This window comes from Dendropsophus ebraccatus, chromosome 1 (assembly GCF_027789765.1).
Source record: "Dendropsophus ebraccatus isolate aDenEbr1 chromosome 1, aDenEbr1.pat, whole genome shotgun sequence".
Classification (NCBI taxonomy): Eukaryota; Metazoa; Chordata; class Amphibia; order Anura; family Hylidae; genus Dendropsophus; species Dendropsophus ebraccatus.
The window spans coordinates 120,422,322-120,442,879 of NC_091454.1; the positions used below are offsets into that span (position 1 = coordinate 120,422,322).

Here is a 20,558-nt window from a genome sequence, read left to right on the forward strand (position 1 = left end):
GTTTTTAGTTTTCTTTAAAGGTTCTAGTCTTAAAGGACTATGTTGGCTCTTTACTATTTAAAGTGAGGGCAATAGTATGACCTGAAACATTTTTTTTTTACATAATTTATTCAGGAAATAAGGGTGAATATTCTGGCCCTACAAACAGTAGTTATAGACGGTTGCCTTATTACCCACCTACACTGCATGTTTGCTTATAGAAGATTAACATTTATTTTCCCTTTACTGCAGATCCTCAGCAAAAAGATGACATTAACAAGAAAGCTTTTGATAAATTCAAGAAAGAGCATAAAGTTGTAGCTCAGGCTGTGGATAATGCTGTGCCTTCTGAGCGGTTTGAAGGTGAGTCTGTGAGTCCATTTTTGAGGCAGCCATAACACAGTTACATTATTACAGCAGTATGTGATGGCTTATAACAAATCATCTAAATAATGCTGTCAACTGCAACATAGTATTGCTGTATATGTCTTTTGCTGTATTTTTCTAAAAGGTTTTATTCTTGCTGGGATAGTGTCCTGGAAGTTGGACCGATGGTTCTACATTCCCTACGATCATAAAGGCCCTGTCTAATTAGTCATATCCCATTTAAATATTTATTATTCTCTGCTGACGTTCAAGCCAGCATAGCATGGCCATTGTCACACACATACGTCAAGCTGTCCCATTGCAACGCAGGCATAGTCATCTGAAAATGTCACTACAATACAGGAGCTCACTGCGCCTGTGGGTAAACAGCAGCTGTTCTACACTCACCGGCCACTTTATTAGGTACACCATGCTAGTAACGGGTTGGACCCCCTTTTGCCTTCAGAACTGCCTCAATTCTTCGTGGCATAGATTCAACAAGGTGCTGGAAGCATTCCTCAGAGATTTTGGTTCATATTGACATGATGGCATCACACAGTTGCCGCAGATTTGTCGGCTGCACATCCATGATGCGAATCTCCTGTTTCACCACATCCCAAAAATGCTCTATTGGATTGAGATCTGGTGACTGTGGAGGCCATTTGAGTACAGTGAACTCATTGTCATGTTCAAGCAGAAATCAAGACTCATCAGACCAGGCAACGTTTTTCCAATCTTCTACTGTCCAATTTCGATGAGGTTGTGCAAATTTTAGCCTCAGTTTCCTGTTCTTAGCTGAAAGGAGTGGCACCCGGTGTGGTCTTTTGCTGCTGTAGCCCATCTGCCTCAAAGTTCGACAGACATTATGTACAATCTTCTGTCTCCTACTGTCACAGAACTGTTGTTCGCGCCACACTTGTCATACATACTCCTCCCTCTACATGATTAATCAATGCTGCCCGGCCTCCTGCTCGCTCAGCTGTTAGATTGCAGATCAATCCTCTGTAGGCAGGTCATGTCTGAAAGAATCTTTCCTCTGTAATGTGTTGCAGCTGTGGTCTAGGGGTAACTCACCTGTCTAGAGACCTGACAGCAGTTCATTCTCTGGTTTGAATCCCCTGATGGAAATTAAATAGATGTCTTTATATTGTATCATTTTTAAGGCTATGTTCACACACAGTATTTTGAAACCAAAACCAGGAGTGGATTAGGAACACAGAAAGGCTATGTTCTCACACTGTTGAAATTGAGCAGATGGCCGTCATTTAATGGCAAATATCAGACGTTGTTTTAAAAAAACCAGTAATTTGCCATTAAATGACGGCCATATGCTCAATTTCAACAGTGTGTGAACATAGCCTTTCAGTCTTTCCAATCCACTGCTGGTTTTGGTTGCAAAATACTGAGCAAAAATACTGTGTGTGAACATAGCCTTAAAATGATACAATAATGAGGGGAAAAAAAGACATTTAATTTCCATCATTTTAAGGCTATGTTCACACACACAGTATTTTTGCTCAGTATTTTGCAACCAAAACCAGCAGTGGATTGGAAAGACTGAAAGGCTATGTTCACACACTGTTGAAATTGAGCATATGGCCATCATTTAATGGCAAATTACTGTTTTTTAAAACAACGTCTGATATTTGCCATTAAATGACGGCCATCTGCTCAATTTCAATAGTGTGAGAACATAGCCTTTCTGTGTTCCTAATCCACTCCTGGTTTTGGTTTCAAAATACTGACCAAAACACTGTGTGTGAACATTACCTTAAAAATGATACAATATAAAGACATCTATTTAATTTCCATCAGGGGATTCGAACCAGAGAATTAACTGCTGGCAGGTTTCTAGATAGGTGAGTTACCCCTAGACCACAGCTCCAACTCATTACAGAGGAAAAGATTCTTTCAGAGATAACCTGCCTACAGAGGACTGATCTGCAATCTAACAGCTGAGCGAGCAGGAGGTCGGGCAGCATTGATTATTCATGAAGAGGGAGGAGGATGCATGACAAGTGTGGCACGAACAACTGCTCTGTGACAGTAGGAGACATAACATTGTACATAATCCACTGCATGGAAAATTACCCAAAAGGCACCATGCTCACTGGGGGACTGCCAGCTACAGCACACTGTCAACACCTTAGGTAGTGCCCGGGAGCTGACAGATTCCTTTTAAGTTTAAAACCGCTGCAGCCTGACAGTTAATGAGCAAAAATAAAACGATCACTGCTGGCAGTTTCTTTTTTTTTTTTTTTTTTTATAGTTTGAGCTTAAAAAAAAAAGCAATGCAAAAGTGCTGATGGAAGCCTTATGTTTTCACACAACATTATTCTCTTAAAAAAAAATCACCCACCCCCACTCGCACGCTGCTTCCTAGACTTCAATCTATGGTTTGCCAGATTTTGCAGTCCGCCTGAAGAATGAGCGGGTTCATTCTTTGCGCGGACGGAGGAATCTGGCAAACCATAGAATGAAACCTATGGGATCAGCGGAGATGCAAGCGGCGGGTGATTCACCTGGATTGCATAGTGTGCACATACCCAAAGTCTTTCCTTTTATATTTTCTACTCCTAAGCTATGCTCAAACTGACTATATCTGAAATTACTGTTAGGCTTCTTCCATGCCAGTGGAAGGATGCATTTACACAGAGATTTATCTGACAGATCTTTAAAGCCAAAACCAGGAATGGATTTGAAAAGGAGAAATCTGTCTTTCCTTCATGACGTGTTCTCTGTTTATAGTCTGTTCCTGGCTTTGGCTTTAAAAATCTGTCAGCTAAATCTGTGTGTGTAAAGGCACCCTAACGTGGACGTGTTGTGTTATATTACACTTATATCACAGCTCTGATAATGGCTGTAATAGTAGATTTTACATAGCAGCAATGGAAGTCTTTGGCTGCCATGGCAACAGATCCCCCCCCCCCCCATAATTGTATCGCAGAGGTGCTGATCAGGCAGAAAATATACAGTTTGCCTTTTAGAGATGAGTGAATTTACTGTATAAGCTGGGCAGTCTGCTTATCAGCCGGCTGTCTTTGAACTCCATGCCTCTCTGCATGCCTGGAAAACTTCTTTCAGTGTCCCAAGACTGAATCGAGCCTTTCCGGGCATGCAGAGTACCATGGAGTTCAAAGGCAGCCGACTGCTGGTTTAAAGCGCTTTGCTTCGTTACTTCTAGAGATGATCAAAGATTGCTGATGTTCAGGTTCGTTCGAACCATCGGCATTTGACTCCCGCTGCCTTCCTGTTCCGTGGGGAAGGTGGAGACAGCCTGAGTACCGCCTGGAAAACAGGGATACAGCCTAGGTAATATGCTGTATCCCTGTTTTCCTGGTGGAACTTGGGCTGTCTCCACCTTCCCCACGGAACAGGAAGGCAGCGGGAGTCAAATGCCGATGGTTCGAATGAACCTGAACATCAGCGATCTTCGATCATCTCTAGTTACTACTGTAAATTAGCTCACCCCTCAGACAGGCGCCACCTTTTTGAACTTAGGCAATACAAAACTTTGTGTACAGTTATGTTGTTCATTTTATTTTTAAAAGCTCCTGGTGCAGATTCCTTCACGCCATGGACCACTGAAGAACAAAAACTTCTAGAGCAAGCTCTCAAAACTTACCCTGTGAATACTCCTGAAAGGTGGGAAAAGATTGCAGAGGCTGTCCCTGGCAGGTCCAAGAAGGACTGCATGAAAAGATATAAGGTAAGCATGTGCAGTATATAAAATTGATCTGGACAGTAAAAAGTGAAGCCATGTCTATTGTTATACACTCTCACACATTGTAAATGTGTAAGGAATTTGAGATTTTTAAACTGTTTTTTACTATTTTCCCCATAGGAGCTTGTAGAAATGGTGAAGGCAAAGAAAGCTGCTCAAGAACAAGTACTTAATGCAACCAAGGCAAAGAAATAAACCTATCCTATCTGTTTGTGTGTTATGTTTTATAATAAAATAAGAAAATGCTGCACAATTTTTGGATACTTTTTTATTGTATATTTAAGACTAAATTTATGAATTTGTCAGTACTTTACAGAAAACAGTAAAAGTGGTAACAATTAGGAGACCTACAAGGCTCATAAAATACACACGAAAAATCTGAAGTTACAAAATACCCCAGCAAATTACATGGAATTTTAAATATACATCTGCAATTGTAATGGCTTTGATTACTGTCTAATCCAGTACATGCCACTGCAAATCCGATCATATTCAGGAAGCTGCCCAATGGGCCCTGATAAAAAAAAAAAAAAGTTAATACGTTAATACACATTTTCTCTACATAAAACCCAAAGGGACAAACGTATAATAAAAAATGAACCAGGACTGACAGATATCATGTACTACATTTATTGAGCAGGTTTTAAAAAGTATTTAAAGAAAGGGGTGTGGCTAAAGTCCTAAAATGTACCCGCTTTATTAACAATGGGCATTTGTGGTGCAAAATACAGTTGTAAACTAACATCTCTATTCAGATGCACCATTAGCTTGTCAGGTCAACTATTAAGCTGTCTCTGTTTAAAGGGAACCAATCACCTAAAATACCACTATTGAAATGTGATGCAGCAGTGCCCAGCACACTTTATATTCCCCAAACGTTATATTCTTGGCGTGCTGTATGCAAATCCCCTGCAAGCAGTCATCTTGCCCGGAGATCCAGCAATGAGTTCAAGGCTATTCTGCACCTGCCCAATATAGCACGGATCAGGGCCGCTGTACTGTGCAAGCACGGTGTAGTAAGAACATGGGCGCACCCCCTGAATGACGTCAGGCTTATTATCCAGTTTGAATCACGCCCCTGGGCGTGATTGATGTAGAGGAACACCGAGGGGACCATGACTAGATGCTGTTGGCTCACCGCCTAGATGACTACTTGCGGGGGATTGCATACAGCGGGCCAAGCAGGGCTGTGGAGTCGGTAAGCCGCAGCTCCGACTCCTGCTCCTTCATAAATGGCCAGTCATATACCAGGGGAGTTATTTATCACACTGGCTCAGCAGCTTCTCCCTAATGTACTACATGATCCTGGGGCAATTTCTGAGGGAATAAGGAAAGATATAAAGCAGCTTCTCCTGTGTTTGCAGTGGATGCAGCCAGTCTCCATGTCCTGAACAACTCACAAGTAGACTAGAAGGAGCAGGTGGTCTTTTCGTTTCTAACTAAATATTCACCATACACACAGAAACACTGCTAACAATGTCAAATACTTGTAATATAAAGGTCAGCCATAGTGATATAGAGGGCTCACTGTGGGTGTGGGGGCACGCCATAGCGCGCACACACAGCCTGCTGCAGCCATAGAACACTGAAGAAAAACACCACAATGAGGACAGAGGTTACTGCTACACTACTTATGTCATCTTCTTCTCCTCCTCCTCTACAATGTGTGAGTGATAAGGTAAGAATTTTTTTGTTTGTCAGTTAAAGGGGTAGTGCGGCGCTAAAAAATTCACAGAATAACACACATTACAAAGTTATACAACTTTGTAATATATGTTATGTCTGTGAATCGCCCCCTTCCCCGTGTCCCACCCTTCCCCCGTGTACCCGGAAGTGTGTGTTGCATTATACATTACCCGATCCGTGTCGAGCCCGTCCGCCATCTTGTGCCAAACGTCATCTTTGGACGGACGGATCGCTGCCGCCGTCACCACACACTTCCGGGTACACGGGGAAAGGGGCGATTCACAGACATAACATACATTACAAAGTTGTATAACTTTGTGTGTTATTCTGTGAATAATTTTTTAGCGCCGCACTACCCCTTTAAACTCATTGATGGTGATGTGTATCAGGGCTCTTTATATCACTGAAAGCAATTTCAAACACCTGTGCTAATTAGTTTGGCAGGTGTATTCAATTAAAGTCAAGACTACTTAAGAAGGCTGGCCCATATTATTAGGCATCCTACATTTTGAGCCAAAATGGGAAAGAAAAAGTATCTGTCGGCTGTTGAGAAGCAACAAATTGTAGAGGGTTTAGGTCAAGGCATGACTACAATCAATATTGCCAAGACACTTCATTGTGATCATCGCACAATCAAGTAGTATGTAGCTGATTCAGAGCGCACACTGATAAGGGAAAATTGAAGACTCTTTCCAACAGGCAACTACGTCAGGTTAAAAGAGCACCTGCAAAAGTGCCTTGTCATGGCAGCAGACGAGTTTTTGAAGCTGCTGGTGCCTTCAGTGTCCCCCGAACAACAAGATGCAGAGTCCTTCAGAGGTCTGCAGCTGTGCATAAGCCATCCCGTTGACCTCCTCTATCCACTGCACACAAGCAGAAACGGCTCCAGTGGGCCAAACAATACATGAAGACATTCAAAACAGTTTTGTTCACCGTTGAGTGCCGTGCAGGGCTCGAAGGTCCAGATGGATGGAGTGGAGGATGGCTGGTTAATGGACACCCCATGCAAACACTGCTACGGCGCCAACAAGGAGGAGGTGGAGTAATGTTTTAGGCTGGAATCATGGGGAGAGAGATTGTCAGCCCCCTTAGGATCCTTGAAGGGGTAAAGATGAACTCTATAATGTATGTGGAGTTTCTCAAACAGCACTTCCTGCTGTGGTTCAAGAAGAACAGTGCATTCCGCAGCAGGATCTTTTTTTTTTTTTTATATTTAATGTTTGTTTTTGGGTGTGGGAGGAAACCGGAGTACCCTGAGGAAACCCACGCAAACACGGAGAGAACATAGAAACTCTTTGCAGATGTTGCCCTTAGTGGGATTTGAGCCCAGGACCCAAGAGCTGCAAGGCTGCTGTGCTAACCACTGATGCTGCCTCAGCAGGATCATTTTCATGCATGATAAAGCACCGTCTCATGCTGCAAGTAACACATCTGCATCTCTGGCTGCTATGGGCATAAAAGGGGACAAACTTATGGTGTGGCCCCCATGCTCCCCTGACCTCAACCCCATTGAGAACCTCTGGAGCATCATTAAAAGGAGGGTCTATGATGGAGGGAGGCAGTTCACATCTAAGCAACAGCTCTGGGAGGAGATTCTGTCCTCATGCAAAACAATTGAAGCAAAAACCATCCAAAAACTGACAAATTTAATGGACGAGAGCTCAGTAGCTCCTTTCTAACAAGAGGCCCTATGTGCAAATGTAACATCACCTAGAATAAATTTTTGACTTGAAAACTGCTTGATTTCAGTTTGTAATAATCTGCTAATGCTTATAATGTCACATATGACCATTTATTTTTGTTCTTAATAAAAATGAAAAAGGTTGAAAACTCTGCTGAGCATAATAATTTAGAACATGCACTTTGACTTTTTTTTTTTTTTTATATATATACTTTTATCTTAGGCAGTTTCTTCAAAAACCTTTCAATTATACTCGAATAGTTGATGACTGGAAAATTACAATGACTGCAATAATTATAATTTGGAACCCAGTGTATATTACACAGGATATCTCCATATTACACTGCTACTTATATACAGTCACCCAGCATCCAGGAAGAGACCAGCACAGATCTCCCCCCACACAATGGATTCTTCCAGCTCAGAAACAAACTGCCGAGGGGCGTGGCCTGCACTCGAGGAGACCAGACGTGTCCTGCTTGAGCTCCGGCTTTCCGGGACTTTATTGGCGACTACACAGCTCTGTTTTTACCTATTTTTGGTCTGGAGTTCCCTGAGGGACCCCTCTACCCACCTGGATGTCCTCTACATCGAGAAAAGCTTCGGCGGCAGCTCGAAGAAATGCTCAATCTTCTCTACCGACGGCGGGGAGAAAACAAGATGGCGCTGGCCCTGTGACGGACTGCTGGCGGGAGGCTCTGTTCACTGAGATGTTTTGACACATTGCGATCTCCTTCCCCTCCCGTACTTTCAGCTTACAACCGGAGGACTGGGGAGAGAGATAACGTTCCATCCCGCGTGGCCAAACGGAGATTCCGAAAAAACAGGAAGGTACATCTGAATCTCCATACTGATCAGGTCGGGACTTCTGATAAGCTACATAACCATTTATGCCCGCCGGCAGGGTCTCCGCAGTCCGCTCCTCCTCCACCAACCGGAGAATCCCCGAACTCTTGCTCATCTTCCACCGCGGACCTTTCCTTACTGTTCTCAGAAGACGTGAGTATTCCGGGGGTTCTGGATTCAGATTTACCGTCCTCGACAATACCCTCCTCTACAGCTCCGGAGCCCCCTGCACCAAAGAGTGCCAATGAGACTGGGAATCTTTCCCCGATGGCTCCTGAATTCCATCATATACTCCCCCCGGACGCTGTAGTGACTGCTTCTGACTCTCCTCCTCTACCGGACGCTTTTTCATCGTCCCCTGATCTCTGCCCTTGTCCTTCCTTACCACCACATTTAATGGCATACGTTCCGACTTCTTTGATACTACTTGAGGTGAAGAAGGACACTGATCAGCAATTTGACTGTATGCCTCCATTACCTGTCCCCCTACTCAAAGATTGGCTTATCTCGTTCAGAGACTCCTTATTGAGGGGAATGGACCGGTTCTTTTCCTCCCTGTCCTCCTCGGTGAGAGCGGTGGAGGACAGGGCTCTGATGGCCGAACTTAAATTGAGCGAAACTATCGAGGCTCATAATGCTTTGTCAGAAGCGTGCAGGCGGTTGGAGGAGGAAACTCATCTATTGAGAGCCAAAACTATGAGACAAGACGATTTTAACAGAAGGAATAATCTTAAATTCCGCAATATTCCGGAGTCGGTTACTTCATCGGAGCTGCCTGCCTTAATTCAATCTCTAATTAAGCGTTCCCTGCCTAACATACCCAATCGGGATATAATTGTGGATTGGGTGAGGAGAATTCCTAAGCCCCAACATTTTCCTGCCTCATCACCCAGAGACACCATTGTGCGACTCCACTTTCTTCATGTAAAGTCTGCACTTTTGCAAAAGTCGAGAGAGGGTACGAAGTTGCCTGAGCTATACCGGGACATTGAAGTATTCACGGACCTCTCCCCGGAGACTTTACGTGCCCGCAGGTCGTATGCTACTCTTACTAGGACTTTGCGAACCAACAACATCAAATATAAGTGGATTAACTCTGCTCAACTGATGATTGATCACGGGAACTCCAAACACCATGTTACAACAGTAGAAGATGGACAGAGACTACTCAGTACCTGGAACCTTGACTGAGTTTTTATCTGCTTGGACACCTTCTGGTCCCTTGTTAGGCTGGACTGTATACCCCTCATGCCATTTTCTTGCCGTGGATGCCCCTTGAGTGTCTCGGCACATGCTTTGAAGCTTTCCATTTACCACCTTTCAGAGCTGCTTGTTTTATTTAATCTGCGCTTTGCATCCCAGAGATGAATGTTCTTCTGCATTGGCTAGCGCTCTGCTTAGTGTAATCTTCATTTTTATGCTACATTAATCTGCCATGTTTTAGCTTACTTCTACATACTGGGATGCAAATCTACAGCTATAAAAGTATTTCTTTGTTGTGTAGCCATGTTTTTCAGTCCATCATAATTTAGCGTTTTCCATGCTATAGTACTTGCTTCTTGCCTGTTTTGCAAGCGTAGTCTATGCTAATTATGCGTTGTTTTATATGCCTATGTCAGCATCTGTAAACCTTTTGGAAAACTTGCCAATAAAAAACTATTGAAACAGAAACAAACTGCCAAATAGCGACTGACAACTTTTCCCTGACCACCCTTATCTAATAGGGCCAGTGTAATATTAGAATGTTGCTCATAATATGTATTGATGAGCAAGACTTATAAAATTCATATCAAAACTCAATTCTAAATTGTTCTAAAAAAAAAATTTTCAAAACTGGAGTCTGAACATTTTTTCCGACTCAAGCCAAAACTAGCTCCAACTCCACAGCCCTGGCGCCAAGAATATAAAGTAAGTCTGGGGAATATACATTGCAGGGAGAAAAGTTAAAGCATGTCTGCGAAGTGTGCTGAGCGATGCTGCAGCAGATTTTAATAGTGGTATTTTAGGTGATTGGCCTGTATTAAGAGATTATATCTGCAATCCCCGGGATGGGGACCCCTAGTATTTATACATATAGCGGCAAGTTGTGCCGCCACTCCACTTATTGCCTATAGAGCTGCCAGAGAGTACAATGCTTGGGTACCTACAACAGGTTCATATGCAATGAATAAAAAAAGTGGCATGCACGCACAAGTCACTGCCCTGTTCTGGAGATCATGGGGGATCTGATCGCTGGGAACTGACACTAAACCCCTTATCCTGTCCTTGTAATCTTCTCCATGGTATCTGCTAGCCTGGGGACTGGTGGTTTCCATTTAATTAAAAGCAATCTGTCAGCTGCAATTTACGTTCCAAACTGCTGACACTTATATGAAAGTTACCAGGTGTCTCCTTGATCTGTCTGTTTCCAGGATGTAGAAAAATACTTTTATTATATAATGAGAAAAGGGGCTTTCCTGAGCTCCATACCTAAGCCTGCTCAGGACTCAACTTCCAGTTGTCAATCAAGCAGGAGGGGGAGAAGAAGCATTCAACATTGAAATGCCTCTTTGTACCAGAAAATAAAAGCATTTCTTTACATCCAGAAGCACAGAGATATATATATAAGGTACTATGTGTACCATAAAAATGCTACCTAAGCTATTGGCATCCATGCTATAGAACAGAATGAGCTGAACCAGGAGTGACACTGTCCACTAGTCTCTAACACAAAATGAGCAGGGATATCGATCAACAAGTTATACTGAATATTTTCCCCTAAAATATATATCAATCTGCTCAATTCTTCCAGCTCTATAACATGATGGCGATAAATTAGACAGCATTGTCTTGGCGACAGGTTCCCTTTGACCTAACCAGCAGTGTCAGCAGTTTGGAACAGGAATTACAGCTGAGAGATTCCCTTTATGCTGCGTTTACACGAACGATAATCGTACACAAAACAATTTTTCCGTACAATATATCGTTCCGTCTAAACGCTAATAGTTATTAAGAAAAATAAAAAAATTGTTACTTCGAAATCGTTAATTGTACGATCGGGTGAATTATCGCTCCGTGTAAACCCAGCATTATTTCTCTTATAATAATAGAATGCTGGTTAAGTAATCACTGCCAGCTGAGATCCCTGTTCTACGAAAGAGTGCAGAATCCTGGCAGTCGACCCCCAAGATCTAACAATTATCACCTATCTAGTTTTATCATTTAAAAAAAACAAACAAAGGTTGTGGGCTGATATGCCTTTGATACCAAGCACTTCAGTGCTTTTTGGCTTTACCATATTGCCATGTGCTGCTTGTCTCTGCTTCTACTTAAAAGCAAAGTTAGAATGCAACATCAAACCATGTAGCATACGGCCAAGACAACCTGGGAGGTAATGTTCTTAGTGTACCCCTCCTCTCAAACACGACAACTCAGTGCATGTAATTAGGTTAGAAGACGTTTGTGCAGGGATAGAGCAGACTTTAATATAAGGAATATCCACTGCTCGGGTTACCTTCTACCCCTCATTTTTAGACCGGATCATCATAAGTGATTCAAAAATATATATATTTTTTTAAATTAAATATAAAGATAGCAATATAATGGACTTACCAACTGCGGCTACTGCTGGACTCTTGTTATAAATGTATTTGGTGCACACGTCCCTTATGGTCTGGGCATCAATTAACTGGAATAAATGATATAGGGCAACTTTATATAATGCAAGACACATCACTATAAATCACAACAAATACACTAAGGCTCCGTTAACACAGGCAGAATTCTCCAACATGGAATCACATCATCCTCAGTGTCATAATGGAAATCTATGGACATGTCCATTCTTCGGCGCGGAGAGAGGATGTGTGCGAGCTTCCCATAGACTGTGAATTATGACACAGAGGCTGACAGAGAATTCCGCCAGTTTTACTCAGTGTGAACGGAGCCTAATGTAGGACGCACTGCGCCACCAATTACAATTGTCAAAACTGTTAAGAAGACATCAATATTGACTGAAGCATTTAAAAAATTAAAGGGAATCTGTCAGGACCTGGAGCCAACCCGAGGTGTTGACAGTATGCATTAAGTGACAGTTTACTAGTTAGAGGGGTACCTTAGCATTAGCTCTTGGGAAAGGGGATGCTTCACAATTTCATATCTTCCACTGTAATCAAGTGTCAAAGAGGAGTAGTGGTGAGGCTCTCATGCCACACTCTGACACACCTCACCACTCCTTACTCCTCCCTTTTCTCCATGAATATTCTGCGCCAGACGGTCTACTGTGCGCTCATGCCAGCCCCCATGTATGCACAGTCCTGACTGTTTGCCAATGATATCACAGGCTGTGCCCACTGTCAGGACGGCATCAGCGCATGCACAAACTTGGGGGCTGGTGCGAGTGTTATAAGCACAGTGACACTTTGTCTGCTTTGTTACTTACTAGTCTAGTAAATAGTGATCAACAATACTGCCATCCACTTCTAATGTATAAAAACACCTGTACTTTCAGACAGAAACTCACAGGATTTTCTTAATGTAAACCCATGCGAAAAAAGTTTAAAAAGCAATGTATATAATTTGATACTTACATCAATTCTTGCTTCCAGTTCAGGCAAAGGTATTCTTCGGTTATAACACAACATTTGCCGGCCAATGTCTTCGCAGATGGGAGTTGAACCTTCACACACAGCAAGTGACATAATTACAATACATAAAGTGCACAGAATAAATTACAATACTCAGATTAGGATTATTACCATCCAACTGAAGCAACATGTTTGTTTTCAGCAGGTTTTTCGCTCTTGCAACTTCACTTTCTGTAACACTTGTACAGAGTCTTATCCTAAAAGTTTAACACAAAGATCAGTCACATATTATCTGAGGTTTACTATACGTTAATTATCTCAACAATATAAACAATAATAAAGTAAGATGCTGGAAAAACAAGAGAGGCCTCCCAGTGGAATATTTTTCAATAATTTTTGGTGATATTTTTTTCATTTTACTATCTACCGTATTTTTCGCTTTATAAGACGCACTTTTTTTCCTCCCAAAGTGGGAGGAAAATCTAAGTGCGTCTTATAAAGCGAAGACGGCTCCCAAGCAGTGCAGAGCACCGCATGGAAGCCGTCCCGCCCGCCCCCTGTACTGCCGCTCACTATGCATATGCATAGTGAGCGGCTCTGAGCGATCCCCTCCGCCCGCCCAGCCTGCCCCTCCATCGCCGCTCAGCTGAGCTGATCAGAAGCCCGGGAAAGTGCAATGAGCAGCACTTTCCTGGGCTCCTGATCGGCTGTCAGCTGAGCGAGCGGGCAAAGGTGGTCCCGTAACTCACCTGTCCGGCGGCCCCAGCAGCTCCTGTCTCCCGTCGGCCGCGCGCACTTCCGACATCCTCCGGGCACAGGCAGCGGGGTACAGAGACTGCCTGTGTCCTGGATGTGTTCTGCAGCCTCTATCATTGATGATAGAGGTTGCAGGACACTTCCGGCACAGGCAGAGTCTCTGTACCCCGCTGCCTGTGCCCGGAGGATGTCGGAAGTGCGCGCGGCCGACGGGAGACAGGAGCTGCTGGGGCCGCCGGACAGGTGAGTTACTGGTTTGTTGTTTTAGGGGGGGAAATGGCTGCTATGGGGGGCACAGGGTACTAAGGGGGTCACTGGCTACTATGGGGGCACTGGCTACTATGGGGGTCACTGGCTACTATGGGGGCACTGGCTACTATGGGGGCACTGGCTACTATGGGGGGATTGGCTACTATGGGGGGATTGGCTACTATGAGGGGCACTGGCTACTATGAGGGGCACTGGCTACTATGGGGGGCACTGGCTACTATGGGGGGATTGGCTACTATGAGGGGATTGGCTACTATGAGGGGCACTGGCTACTATGAGGGGCACTGGCTACTATGAGGGGCACTGGCTACTATGGGGGGATTGGCTACTATGAGGGGATTGGCTACTATGAGGGGCACTGGCTACTATGGGGGGATTGGCTACTATGGGGGGCACTGGCTACTATGTGGGGCACTGGCTACTATGTGGGGCACTGGCTACTATGTGGGGCACTGGCTACTATGTGGGGCACTGGCTACTATGTGGGGCACTTTATGGGGGATTGGCTACTATGTGGGCACTATATGCTATCTCCAAACTGTGACAATGAGCAAAATATTTTTTTTTTCTATTTTTCTCCCCTAAAATCAGGGGTGCCTCTTATCAAAAGGTGCGTCCTATAAAGCGAAAAATACGGTATATTCTCAGATAATTCTGTAATCTTGCAGTGTTCATTCTCACCACTGAAGGTCCCCACACGCTTTACACTTTGGCAGGTTTGGCCATCAGTTAACGGTCAGTACACTGTGTATGGTCCTCTCCCAACTGCCCACCAACAGGTGATGGAAAATCACCGCCTGACCCCTTCAGTATAAAAAAAAAAAAATTCTAGGTGACACATTCTCTTTACGATTTAAGGGTAACACCTACCCAAAACTCTATAATCCTCCATAAAGTATAAATTACTATATTAATAGTCATGCTTTCTGTATGATACATTAGTATATTAAAGTCCCATGCTATCAACCTTTTCCTGTCACCAACTACATTCAGGTAATGCTGAATGCATAATTATTATATTCATGTTTCTTTATGAATCTTACCATTCCTTTTGAACAAAATGCATCATTTCTTCCACTGTATTTGGCTCACAAACCATGTATAGGCCCCAGAGTCCAGTGTCAGTATAACAGGTATTGAAGGACTGGAAGCTGTGACACAAGTTCCCATGACATGTAATCTGTGCAAGTTTACTGGACAAATTCTGCACAAAACAAAAAAATATATATATCTCATTGATGCCATATATCCAATAGATTTGATGTCTTTACTCTTTAGGGTGCCTTCACACGTACGGTATCGCTGCGAGTTTCTCGCATATAAATCCACAGTGATACTGATTGCTATAAGGTCGACGTATGTGTATTCTTACTGCGTGTTTGGTGCGATTTTTACATGCGAGTTTTGATTTTCAAATAATTTTCACAGGAGAGTTTAACACCACAAAAAACGCAGCCACTTTCATGCGAGTTTTGTGCGATAAATACGCAGCCCTACGGTATGTGTGAAGGCACCCTTAACAGAATTCAGTGAATACTTCAGGTCTATGTGTCTACACTAAAGCTAGCCATACACATGCCATAGGTGTCTGTCCAACATTTTCAGGCAACAGCTTTATCTTCTGATCCCTCTTTACACACGGGGACATTTATCAACGTGCACCACAGAACCAGCTGTATCCCTCACTCACTTGATGGGTGGGCAGGATTCATGATTAATGGCACAAATTAAAATCCCGAGCAGGTGTAGATTTGTGGCGCAATGCCTGCATCAGTACAAAGAGGCGTCAGACCAGGAAACTGGAGGCAGGGCTTTTTTTTTTTTTAAGACTGGCGTACTCTTATGCCGGTCTTGATAAATGTCCCCCATAATATTTTGGCAAGACAAAGCGTCCATATGGTTTCAGTAAAGCAAGGAGGGGTAAGCTGCTGCCAGATTTCTCTGGTGGCGGGTTATCTTTCTTAGAACAAAAGGAAACAGGCAGTTGGAATTCATTATGCCTAATCTTTCTCTGCCCCAACATTATCTGTCGGGAGAATGAGGAGGCACCCAAAAACATTAGACAGTCAGCTAGTCTTGCTAAAATCAGCAGATTCATATGACTCTTTCTTATGTATATTTGAGCATGATGCCATGCATTATTCAATAAATAATCTCTTTCCAATGGTCCTTCCCCTTTTTTTATCTTTATTAACAGCAAAATAAAATAACAATTGTAACACAAACTATACAAATTTGTAACAGGTGAAAGAAAAAGTGCCATACCACACCACCTCCAAAGGATCGATCCCAGTTGCCAATCAATGTGTTGGCCACCATGAGTGGAATTGTATCTGGATGTGACCAACCAACAGCCTCAACAGAAATGGCAATATGAGCAAGTGGCATTTTGTCATCACATACACGAATCTATAAAATAAGAGAAATGTTATAACTGGAAACCTCTTTAGTAATTAAAGAGTCACTGTAATTTTTTTTTATTTTTTTGCAGAAATCAATAGTCCAGGCGATTTTAAGAAATTTTGTAATTGGGTTTATTAGGCAAATCTGCCATTATCTGCATTCAAGACTTTTCCCAGGTCCCCCCCCTCCTCTTTTCCATTCACTGCAAATTATCAGGAAATTGTGACTTGTTGCATCAGACATGTCCCTGTCTTTTCTATGGAGAGGGGAGGGGGGAATGAGGAAGGAGGAAAATGAGTCCGCAGCAGAGAGCAGAGAACAAAGGATTACACCACAGGGAGCCGCATGAAAGCCCCTATTCAGAGGTCAGAGAGGTCAGTGCTGACTTAAGAGGAGATAGCCCAGTGATGTAGCTGCAAATTAACTCTTTGTTGTCCTGTTTTGGTGCCTCATCTCCTTACACCCTTCCCCTCTCAATAGACAACCATGAAGACAGGGGGGAGAGCTTCAAACTGCTTTTTGATGATAAAAATACATTTTTCAGCTAATAAACCTAATTACAAAAGTTTCTTAAATGTTTTTTTTTTAAATGTGTTATATTGGTAAAGAGGTACTTCGTAGAATTTTTTTTATTTTTTGTAAAATAAACGTGTCAGAAAGTTTCTAAATTACTCATTTTAAAAAACTAAAGCCTTTCAGTACTTATCAGTTGCTATATATGCAGCAGGAAGTTGGTATTCTTTCCACCTTAAGGGTCCTATTACACAAAGCTATAATCGGCCGATTATCGCTCTGTGTAACAGAGACAACGATCAGCCGATAAAACGATAATCGGCTGATCATTTCTTTAGGCCCAGACTTCTACTCTTTGGCCACCAACCGCGCATCGATACATGGAATAGCAATGTGTGGCCAACGGCTGACAACTGCCCACGCAGTTTACTTTACCTGTCCACGCTCCAAGTCTTCTCCTGCTCTCTGTATGCATCACGGAACCGCACACTGCAGCTTCAGAGCAGCCTGTCTTATCTGACAGGCCGCTCAGTCAATCAATGGCTGGGACTGTTGCAACCAGTAAAGGTAAAGTAATAACTGTTTGGGCAAGGGCTGCATGGACATTGCTAACAATGTCCGTGCAGCCCTTGCTAAACGACTATCGGGTTGTTTAATAGGCCCAGTAAACGAGATAGATCTGCCTTCTTTGGCCCGTGTAATAGGACCCTTACATACAGCCATTTGCCTTACACCAGAAGATGCTCCAGAAAGGAGTGAAACTAGTTGTTGAGGTGATGTCAAGCTATTAATTTTCTATACAGATATTCAGATCTGTCTTGGTAGTCTGCAGCTTCTCTAGTTGAGTTATACATTGAACAATGATTGGTCCAATGGCTAGTAAATATATTGATTTAAGGATCAGAATCCAGGATCTAGTGGGCTAATTGGCCCTTTGTGAATTCAGTTTCAAGTGTATATAGTGTGTGTTTGTTTCTTTCCAGCATGACACTGTGCTCTCTACTGCCACCCCTGTTCATGACAGGAACTATCCAGAGCAGTAGCAAATCCCCTAAGAAAACCTGCCTACTGTGGACAGTTCCTGTCATGGGCAGAGGTGGCAGCAGAGAGCACTGTGTCAGACGGGATAGAATACAACAATTCCTGCAGGACATACAGCAGCTGGTAAGTACTGGAAGGCTTAAGATTTTTAAATTGAAATAATTTACAAATCGATATAAACTTTTAGACACCGGTTGATCTGAAACATTTTTTTCCCTGGAGTACCCATTTAAATGGAAGCAGTGTTACGTAACGTTTTGTGAAAAAAAGTTCCAGAATAGCTAGTCTTTCTGATTGTCTCATGACAACACAAGATATGGGTTAAGAGGAAACTAACAGCAGGTGCACAAAACGCTGAGGTTGAAAGAATTTCCTACCTTCATCCTCTGTGCAGTTTTTAGGAAATCTTTATTTCATAAGCAAATAAGGTGGTTTGGTGCACTGGGGGTGGGACTACCATCTATAATACACCAATGAAATTATGGGCAATAGTGTTCTAGATGGCAAGCATTTGTTCTACTGTAAGACAATAAAAAAACAAAACTCTACAAACATTTTCATTAACTAGAGTCCATAGACAGCACAAACTGCCCACCCATGATAACTTGTTATTGTAAAAAAATACACTGGCTCCAGTTGGGTATTCTACTCAGTTATTGACAGCTCTTTGTATGCATCAAGTTATCCTGGAACCTTTCCCACAAAAATATACAGTGGTACCTTGGTTTAAGAGTAACTTGGATTAAGAGCGCTTTGCAAGAAAAGCTCACAATTTTTCAAAAATGCAACTTGGTTTAAGAGCATTGCTTTGGTTTAAGAGCTCCCTGTACTAGGTGGGACGGGGAGTGAGGGAGCGGCATGGCCTGCATAGCGAGGTCTACAGCACTGTACACTGACCCAGGAAGTCTCCCTCACCTTCCAAATCATAGCAGATCCACTTCAGGCTGGGGCTTGCATCAGGGCACAGGACTGTGGAGGCAATCTCTTCATAGGTTTAACCCCTGTATGTGCCCACATCTATCCTGCTCATTTCTTCATGCGCCCTGCAGTCTCTGTCAGTCCTTGTGTTTCCCACCCTCTCCATTCCTGCTATAATGGGTCTGCACTTACACTCAGCTATACACACTGCTGCTATAATGTGCCTGCACTTACACTCAGCCATTCACACTGCTGTATAGAAAAGTTTCTGTCACTGTCCTCCTGCACAGCTCTGTGATGCTCACTTCCTGATTGGTCCATGCTGTACACACCCCACCCCATTACTGTTATGTGATACAGTCTCATCCTGTATCTACAAACTGCTGCAGTTTTTTTCAGGTTTATACACTTACTATACATTATACTCCATATGCTGATTGCTATACTGTACAGTAACTTACGATATAACATTCAGTTGTTTCTAAATGTTTGTTTCATTTGTTTTACATGTTATTCAGAATTTTTTAAAAATCATTTTTTTGGGAACCAATTATCTGCATTTCAATGATTTCTTATGGAAAAATTTGCGTTAAGAGTGATTTGGATTACAAGCATGGTCCTGGAACAAATCATGCTCGTAATCCAAGGCACCACTGTATATATACTCAATGTGCATAACTTGTCTTCTGAAGCATATACAAGTACTAACCTCACTACCAGTGAAGGAGCATAGCGGTAAAGTCTCTCCTTCATAGGTTGCTGGCAGGTTACCAAAATGAAACTTGGCTAAATCGTGCAGCTCTGCGTGTGAGATGCCTGAAACCAGAAGTATTTATGAACATTCATGAATTAGGTTAATTTAAATTATGTGCTTTTTCCAATATGCATCATGTCATATAGATAGTTACAGCATCCCGGAACACTTACCACCAGCAGCAGCCAAAACAATCCTAGGTCCTTTATAGTGTGTTGTTATATATTCAACCAAGTCATTTCGGTTTATAGATCTGTAATCATAAGATGCATGAAATAAGTATACACCAACCAGCAAATCATAAACTAAAACATATTCATGTAAGCTTTATAAATAGATAGTAACAGTGAAGGCTGAAATTTAATTATAGAAGATTTATGTAGAAGACTCTTAAAGGGGTATTCCCCCCAAGAGCTAAAAAAATGAAAAGCCCCCAAACCTAGCTGGTCTTACTCACCAAGTCCCCCTGAGTATTTTGAGCCGTCTCCCGTCTCTCTAGCTGCTGCCATTCCTGAGTTACAAGTTTTTCTGAAAAATGGTCTATAACCAAGATAGAAAACTACATTTCCCATCATGCAGTGCTTCTGTCTGATTGGTCCATGATACAGTAAAGTTGAGGCAGTAGAAGGGAGCAGAGATAAGAGTGTGATATAGCAGAGCAGAGAGAGTGTGATAAAGCAGGGCTGAGAGAGAGTGTGATAAAGCAGGGCTGAGAGAGAGTGTGATATAGCTGCGCTGAGAGAGTGTGATATAGCAGGGCTGAGAGAGAGTGTGATAAAGCAGGGCTGAGAGAGAGTGTGATAAAGCAGGGCTGAGAGAGAGTGTGATAAAGCAGGGCTGAGAGAGAGTGTGATAAAGCAGGGCTGAGAGAGAGTGTGATAAAGCAGGGCTGAGAGAGTGTGATAAAGCAGGGCTGAGAGAGTGTGATAAAGCAGGGCTGAGAGAGTGTGATATAGCTGCGCTGAGAGAGTGTGATATAGCTGCGCTGAGAGAGTGTGATATAGCTGCGCTGAGAGAGTGTAATATAGCTGCGCTGAGAGAGTGTAATATAGCAGG

At 42.9% G+C, this 20,558-nt stretch overlaps 2 protein-coding genes across 2 annotated transcripts in view; one reads left to right on the plus strand and one right to left on the minus strand.

The window, feature by feature from the left end:
• DNAJC2 (DnaJ heat shock protein family (Hsp40) member C2) overlaps positions 1 to 4,314 on the plus strand; it is a 35,360-nt gene extending 31,046 nt beyond the window's left edge. The window contains exons 15-17 of the mRNA XM_069977876.1: positions 232 to 342; positions 3,897 to 4,054; positions 4,190 to 4,314. Of these exons, the coding sequence (XP_069833977.1) occupies positions 232 to 342; positions 3,897 to 4,054; positions 4,190 to 4,264 (344 nt within the window). The 3' untranslated portion in view covers positions 4,265 to 4,314. The remainder of the gene's footprint in view (positions 1 to 231; positions 343 to 3,896; positions 4,055 to 4,189) is intronic.
• Positions 4,315 to 4,321: 7 nt separating this feature from the next.
• The window catches only part of PMPCB (peptidase, mitochondrial processing subunit beta), a 37,177-nt gene continuing 20,940 nt past the window's right edge, over positions 4,322 to 20,558 (minus strand). Inside the window, exons 6-13 of the mRNA XM_069977902.1 lie at positions 19,676 to 19,755; positions 19,458 to 19,564; positions 16,139 to 16,282; positions 14,917 to 15,077; positions 13,019 to 13,104; positions 12,851 to 12,939; positions 11,874 to 11,949; positions 4,322 to 4,583 (exon numbers count right to left, since the gene is read on the minus strand). Of these exons, the coding sequence (XP_069834003.1) occupies positions 4,519 to 4,583; positions 11,874 to 11,949; positions 12,851 to 12,939; positions 13,019 to 13,104; positions 14,917 to 15,077; positions 16,139 to 16,282; positions 19,458 to 19,564; positions 19,676 to 19,755 (808 nt within the window). The 3' untranslated portion in view covers positions 4,322 to 4,518. The remainder of the gene's footprint in view (positions 4,584 to 11,873; positions 11,950 to 12,850; positions 12,940 to 13,018; positions 13,105 to 14,916; positions 15,078 to 16,138; positions 16,283 to 19,457; positions 19,565 to 19,675; positions 19,756 to 20,558) is intronic.